Source organism: Nematolebias whitei, chromosome 22 (genome assembly GCF_014905685.2).
Source record: "Nematolebias whitei isolate Nwh7 chromosome 22, NemWhi1, whole genome shotgun sequence".
Lineage (NCBI taxonomy): Eukaryota > Metazoa > Chordata > Actinopteri > Cyprinodontiformes > Rivulidae > Nematolebias > Nematolebias whitei.
Window position 1 is genome coordinate 2,310,056 of NC_056519.1, and position 7,167 is coordinate 2,317,222.

The 7,167-nt window shown below is 51.0% G+C and overlaps 1 protein-coding gene across 1 annotated transcript in view; it reads left to right on the forward strand.

The window, feature by feature from the left end:
* The window catches only part of cand1 (cullin-associated and neddylation-dissociated 1), a 13,716-nt gene that overhangs the window by 5,247 nt on the left and 1,302 nt on the right, over positions 1–7,167 (forward strand). The window contains exons 5-25 of the mRNA XM_037695950.1: positions 71–194; positions 785–872; positions 955–1,123; positions 1,199–1,304; positions 1,381–1,526; positions 1,673–1,824; positions 1,898–2,038; positions 2,693–2,834; positions 2,920–3,128; positions 3,202–3,370; positions 3,445–3,534; positions 3,616–3,769; positions 3,847–4,084; positions 4,155–4,343; positions 4,659–4,802; positions 4,894–5,029; positions 5,108–5,284; positions 5,457–5,552; positions 6,295–6,464; positions 6,544–6,708; positions 6,800–6,907. Coding sequence (XP_037551878.1) covers positions 71–194; positions 785–872; positions 955–1,123; positions 1,199–1,304; positions 1,381–1,526; positions 1,673–1,824; positions 1,898–2,038; positions 2,693–2,834; positions 2,920–3,128; positions 3,202–3,370; positions 3,445–3,534; positions 3,616–3,769; positions 3,847–4,084; positions 4,155–4,343; positions 4,659–4,802; positions 4,894–5,029; positions 5,108–5,284; positions 5,457–5,552; positions 6,295–6,464; positions 6,544–6,708; positions 6,800–6,907 — 3,113 coding nt within the window. The remainder of the gene's footprint in view (positions 1–70; positions 195–784; positions 873–954; positions 1,124–1,198; positions 1,305–1,380; positions 1,527–1,672; positions 1,825–1,897; positions 2,039–2,692; positions 2,835–2,919; positions 3,129–3,201; positions 3,371–3,444; positions 3,535–3,615; positions 3,770–3,846; positions 4,085–4,154; positions 4,344–4,658; positions 4,803–4,893; positions 5,030–5,107; positions 5,285–5,456; positions 5,553–6,294; positions 6,465–6,543; positions 6,709–6,799; positions 6,908–7,167) is intronic.

The following is a 7,167-nucleotide window of genomic DNA, read 5'->3' on the forward strand; positions in this document are numbered from 1 at the left end:
TGTTTGTGTTTTTAGATGTTAGTTTCTGCAGATGTTTGTGTTTTTAGTCATTCTTCTGTTTCCGCCTCAGGCTCGGCTTTAGCTGCCAGCGTTTGTAAGAAGATCACGGGTCGATTGACGAGTGCCATCGCCAAACAGGAAGACGTGTCCGTGCAGCTGGAGGCACTGGACATCATGGCCGACATGCTCTGCAGGTACGGAACCGTGTCATTTGCTGATTAAAACCCAAAGGCATGCTGGGAAAATCAGCTGTTGGTGGAGTCGAACTCTTCAGTGCAGCTTCTTCCTGTTTGTGGTGAACTCGGTTGTTTTTTGTTTTTGGACAAATTTCAAAAGAATCTGTTCAACATGTCCAGTTACATCAAAGAAAATCCTGTTTTACCCACAATGCTTCACTCTCTGAGATGTAAACCCATCATGAGTTTATTTTTGTACTTTTCTTACACAAACATTTTAATTTAGACCCGTTTCTTCAGCAGATGGATCAACTCAGACCCGTAACACCGTTTTTATTTTTCAGAGCTTTATATCTTTATATGTATATATATAAATATATATATATATAAATATCTTTATCTTTATGTTTCTGTACTGAAAAACTTAAAACAGCTTTTAGCTATCTTGCAGCTACTATGACTTTTGTTTTTTAATCTACTGTTTTGCTACTTTTAGCTTGTATTTAGCTTTAACCACTCAGTTTTAGCTTGTTCAGCCGTCTTGTTGGCTTCTTTCTTTTGCTCGAGGTGAATTGTTTGTAAATAAGTTTGTTTGTTTGTTTGTGCAGACAGGGCGGTCTGCTGGTGAACTTCCACCCCTCCATCCTCAGCTGTTTGCTCCCTCAGCTCACCTCCCCCAGACTCGCTGTCAGAAAGGTGCGTCTGACCTTTGACCTTGGACACAAAGCGTCTCTTTCTGCCGTCCAGCTGCTGAGTTTAGTCTCCTCCCTGCTTTCAGAGGACCATCATGGCTCTGGGCCACCTGGTGATGTCCTGTGGGAACCTGGTCTTCATCGACCTGATCGAGCACCTGCTGACGGAGCTGGGGAGGAACGACAACATGTCCACCACCAGGACCTACATCCAGTGCACGGCGGCCATCAGCAGACAGGCGGGACACCGGATCGGTGAGACGGAGGAGCAGCGGATGGTTCTACAGTTGGGGGTTTGATCACGAGCTGACCTTTGACCTGTGTGTTCAGGAGAGTATCTGGAGAAGATCATCCCTCTGGTGGTGAAGTTCTGTAACGTGGATGACGACGAGCTCAGAGAGTACTGCATCCAGGCCTTTGAGTCCTTCGTCAGGAGGTGAAACATCACGGAGCCCCACTCCGTTTACTGTTGTTGTTCTGTTGTTTACTTTTGTTTGTTTGTTTGTTTATAGGTGTCCTAAAGAAGTTTACCCCCACGTTCCCACGATCATCTCCATCTGCCTGCGCTACCTGACCTACGACCCCAACTACAACTTTGACGACGAAGACGAGGATGACAACGCCATGGACGCTGAGCAGAACGATGAAGACTACCAGGGTACCCCAAAACCCCAGACGGGTTCTGATCGGTCTGCTGGGTTCAGTTTTATGAGTTGACCTGAAATATATTTTTTATTTTGGTTTAAAGCGGCTGATGAAACCAGGCGAGGCGTTTGAGACTGAACTTCCTGTTTTTCCGTACAGGAAGTGACGACGAGTACAGCGACGACGACGACATGAGCTGGAAGGTCCGGAGGGCGGCGGCCAAGTGTCTAGACGCCGTGGTCTCGACTCGTCACGAGATGCTGCCGGAGTTTTACCGCTCCGTCTCTCCGGCGCTCGTCTGCCGCTTCAAGGTACGCTCAGAACCGTCGCCTCCCGTTCCCGACGCGCAGAATAATCTGAGATAATCTGACCCCGTGTGTTCAGGAGCGGGAGGAGAACGTGAAGGCGGATGTTTTCCACGCCTACCTGTCGCTGCTCAAACAGACCCGGCCGGCTCAGAGCTGGTTGGCTGACCCGGACGCCATGGAGCAGGGGGAGACGCCGCTGACGATGCTGCAGAGTCAGGTGGGAACTCCTCGACGAACGTCTTTAAACCATAAAACCTGAAATCTGGAGAGCGATGGTTCAGATTAACGGCAGATTTCTCCTCCGTTAATAAAAACAGGATTTATTTTTTATGAAGATGTAGAAAGACGGCAGGATCACCAAAACATCCTTAAAGCTGTTCTTTAAAGTGATCCGCAGCGGAGCGGTGTGAGGTTCTGACCTCCAGTAAAAATATGGTTATATGGTGGAAAAACAAAAAAATAAGCTGTTTTTATAATTTTACAAGCTTTAGTTTTAAAAACTAAAATACAAGTACTACAAAAATACAACTGCCTAAATAATGTCACATTTCTTAGTTATGAACATTTTATAGGAATAACAACAAAATAATAATAAATATGTGTCAGAATCACAATGCAGAATTCATCAAGGAAACATAAAAATATATAAATGACAATAAATGAATAAAACAAATATAAGTTGAGTAAAAAGTGTGTGAGCCAAATAAAACTGAATTATTTAAAAACACTTGAGTTGATTTAAAGGGCGTACCTGTGGTCGTTTCTGAGCAGCAGGTGTCGCTCACTTCCTGTTTGTCGCCTGTTTCCCACGCTGACAGGAAACGGCCAGTCAGCTGACAGGAAGTAGAACTCTGACCTTCTCTCTCCGCAGGTTCCCATCATCGTTAAAGCTCTGCACAAGCAGCTGAAGGAGAAAAGTGTGAAAACGCGTCAGTGTTGCTTCAACATGTTGACGGAGCTGGTGAACGTCCTCCCAGGAGCGCTGATCCAGCACATCCCGGTTCTGGTACCAGGTAGTGAAGCTCCGAGCGGCTCCTCTGGTCCGCTTTGGGTTTTACGGGCGGGTAACGAGACGTGGACGTTCGTTTTGTGTTTCAGGAATCATCTTCTCTCTGAACGACAAGTCCAGCAGCTCCAACCTGAAGATCGACGCCTTGGCCTGCCTCCACGTCATCATGGTCTCACACCCCGCCCACGCCTTCCACGCCCACGTCCCCGCCCTCGTTCCACCCGTGGTGGCGTGCGTGGGAGACCCCTTTTACAAGATCACCTCAGAGGCTCTGCTCGTCACCCAGCAGCTCGTTAAGGTGGGAGTCGAACCTGCGACCGCAGCTGGTTTGATGTCGCAGCTGACGTTTGTTTACGTTTGGTCTCCTTCAGGTGATCCGGCCTCTGGATAACCTATCAGAGGGCTCCGACAGCTTTGACCCCTCCCCCTACATAAACGACCTGTTCACCTGTACGATCAAGCGCCTGAAGGCGGCCGACATCGACCAGGAGGTTAAAGAACGAGCCATTTCCTGCATGGGACAGATCATCTGTAACCTAGGTAACCACCACCTGTCAGTCACAGGATGTGATGTCATCAGCTGCAGGTTTTAACTTCCTGATGTGGTTCTGTAGGGGACCGCCTGCCCAATGAGCTCGCAGGAACGCTGCTGATCTTTCTAGAACGCCTGAAGAACGAGATCACACGGCTGACGACGGTGAAAGGTAAGCTCCGCCCCCGGTGACCTTGCAGGAAGGAGGCGGTGCTTCATGGCGTGAAGGATGAGTTGAGGTTTGTGTTTGCAGCGCTGACGCTGATCGCCGGCTCGCCGCTGAAGATTGATCTGAGGCCGGTTCTCCCCGACGCCGTGCCCATCCTCGCTTCCTTCCTGAGGAAGAACCAGCGAGCGCTGAAGCTCGGCACGCTGGCTGCTCTGGACATCCTGCTCAGAAACTACAGGTAACCTCACCTGTTAGCCCTGCCCACCGGTCAGCCCCGCCTCTTCCCTCAGCTCACCGTCTGCCTGTGCTCCTCAGCTCCGCGGTGACCCCCGTCATGGTGGACGCTGTCCTGGCCGAGCTGCCCCCCCTCATCTCAGAGAGCGACATGCACGTGTCTCAGATGGCGCTGAGCTTCCTGTCCACGCTGGCCGTGACCCACCCGTCCTCTCTGGGTCAGCTGAGCGGGGGGAACATCCTGCAGCAGCTCATTGGGCTGGTTCGATCCCCTCTGCTGCAGGGAGGAGCGCTCGCTGCCATGCTGGACTTCTACCAGGTACCGCTGCGGCTCCGCCCTGATCCGATGAGTTGAAGCGGCGCCGTGACCTTCAGCTTTGTCTCTTCAGGCTCTGGTGGCCACAGAAACTCCTGGTTTGGGCTACATGGACCTGCTGAGGATGCTGACGGGTCCGGTCTACTCTCAGAGCGCCGCTCTGCCTCACAAACAGGCGTACTGCTCCATCGCTAAATGTGTGGCGGCGCTGACCCGAGCCTGTCCCACCGAGGGGCCCGCCGTGGTCGGACAGTTTATCCAGGTGAGTGTTCGGACCCAGAACCGGTTTTAACGAGCTCAGAAAAAGATCCATGCAAATCTGTCAAAATAATGAAAGGGTTTGAGAAGGGAAGCGTTTTCAGCCTTCACAATAAAAGCTCAAAGTGAAGCTGTAACTTCCTGTTTGGGTCAGATTTGATCGATCTGTGTTCTCATTAGATTTGACAGGTGGGCGAACATGTAGATCCTCTCAGTCTGTCAGTAAAATATCTCACCACTGGTTGAATTTAATGAAAGTATTTTCTGACTTTAAACTGAACATGACGTCTGACCCGTGTCCCTCGTCTGTGGCCGACAGGACGTGAAGAACAGCCGCTCCACAGACTCCATCCGGCTGCTCGCTCTGCTCTCGCTGGGCGAGGTGGGCCACCACGTGGACCTGAGCGGCCAGCCGGAGCTGAAGACCGTCATCCTGGACGCCTTCTCCTCCTCCAGTGAAGAGGTGACCCTTCAGGGGGCAGTTTGATCTCTAACCTCGTCTCTGTCCCACCTTTGAAGCCTTGGAATTGATCCCCCGGTTCTTTGTGTGTCAGGTGAAGTCGGCGGCGTCATACGCGCTCGGCAGCATCGCGGTGGGGAACCTCCCGGAGTACCTGCCCTTCGTGCTGCAGGAGATCACCTCGTCCAAGAGGCAGTACCTGCTGCTGCACTCGCTCAAAGAGATCATCAGTGAGAGCCGCTCCTCCGCCTGAATGCGCTCGTGCGCGAGCGTGCGTGATGCTAACGCGTTTGTGCGTCTGTGTCCAGGTTCGGCGTCGGTGTCGGGCCTGAAGCCGTACGTGGAGTCGGTCTGGTCTCTGCTGCTCAAACACTGCGAGTGTCAGGAGGAGGGAACCAGGAACGTGGTGGCCGAGTGTCTGGGCAAGCTGACGCTGATCGACCCCGAAACGCTGCTGCCCCGCCTCAAAGGATACCTGCTGTCAGGTGACCGCTGGGACACGCCCCGCAGCTGGGACACGCCCCGCAGCTGGGACACACCCCGCAGCGGGGACACGCCCCGCAGCTGGGACACGCCCCGCAGCGGGGACGTTGAAATGGACCCAAACTTGCTCAAGTTCTCGTCCAGCTGCGTCTATAACGATCCGTCTGTCCACAGGGTCGTCTCACGCCAGGAGCTCCGTGGTGACGGCGGTGAAGTTCACCATCTCTGACCAGCCGCAGCCCATCGACCCACTGCTGAAGAACTGCATAGGTACCAAAACTAGAAAACACAGCTCGGCACCAGAACCTCCCCCTAAAATACAAACTGGACCCGTTCCAGGAAGTCTCCGACGGCCTGGATCTTGATTCGAGTGTTTCTTGGAGGAACCGTTTCTTCACCAGAAAATAAAGTTCACACAAGCCGACCAGTCTGTGCATTTGAAACATTTGAAACATTTGAAACAAGATTTCCTGTTCTGGGTCACAGAGTAAAAACATTTCCAGCTTCCAGGAACTAAATATGGAACAGAATTCATTTTTAGTTCATTAAGTTAAAAAAAAATAAAAAAAAACGTCTTTTAAAGTTTTGCAAACTGAACTGTAAAGAACAAAAAAATAATAATAACGTTATACATTATATATAAATAACTATAATTAAAGTTTAAATAATAAAACTGAAAGAGAATAAAAGTTTTAAAGTCTGAAAGTCTCAAACTTGGTCAGAAGCGTCGTTTTGATTTTTCTGACGTCTTAAATGTTTTCATAGTTCTGAGTTAAATCATCTTTAAATTAATTTTTTAAGAATTTAACTGTTAATGTTCTCAGCTGCAGTGTGTGAGCAGAAACGGTTCTGACCCACCAACTGGTTCTTGTGTCTGACCCACCAACTGGTTCTTGTGTCTCCAGACCGGATCTGATTATCTGAACTCGTCGTGTTTCCTTTTAGAACCAAACGTTGTTTTTAATCTTTTGAGCGTCCAGGTTCTGCCCTCTGATTGGTCGTTTGCTCTCAGGTGACTTCCTGAAGACGCTGGAGGACCCGGACCTGAACGTGCGCCGCGTCGCCTTGGTAACGTTTAACTCGGCCGCTCACAACAAACCCAGTCTGATCCGAGACCTGCTGGACTCGGTTCTACCGCAGCTTTACAACGAGACCAAAGTGAGGAAGGAGCTGATCCGAGAGGTGAGGACGACCGCCGCGTGTCCCCGATCTGCAGGTGGGCGGGGCTCGGCCGACTCACGGTTGTACCGGTTCTGTGCAGGTGGAGATGGGTCCGTTCAAACACACGGTGGACGACGGGCTGGACCTGAGGAAGGCTGCGTTCGAGTGCATGTACACCCTGCTGGACAGCTGCCTGGACCGACTGGACATCTTCACCTTCCTGAACCACGTGGAGGACGGGCTGAAGGACCATTATGACATCAAGGTCCATTTACAGTCCAGATGGGGTGGGCGGGGGTGGGGTGTCTCAGCAGCTGGAATCTGAGTTCTTACTACTGCTCTTTGTTGGGTTCTAGATGCTGACGTTCCTGATGCTGGCCAGACTGTCGTCACTTTGTCCCAGCGCTGTCCTGCAGAGACTGGACAGACTGGTGGAGCCGCTGAGAGCCACCTGCACCACCAAGGTACCAGAACCACGAATCTGCTGCGGCTGATTCATCCAGGTCACGGCAAATCCACAAAAAAACCCAAAAATAAATAAATAAAAAACAACTGGACGTCAAAGACCACGAGGGGGGAAACGTGCCAGGAGACAGAGGGACAAGAGGAAAGTCAAGAATGTAGGACTGAGGGGGGTGGCAACTCTAATGTGGGGACAATGACAGACAAAGGTAGAAAGCTGGCTGACATGATGCTGAGAAGGAAGGTAGAGAGCTGGCTGACA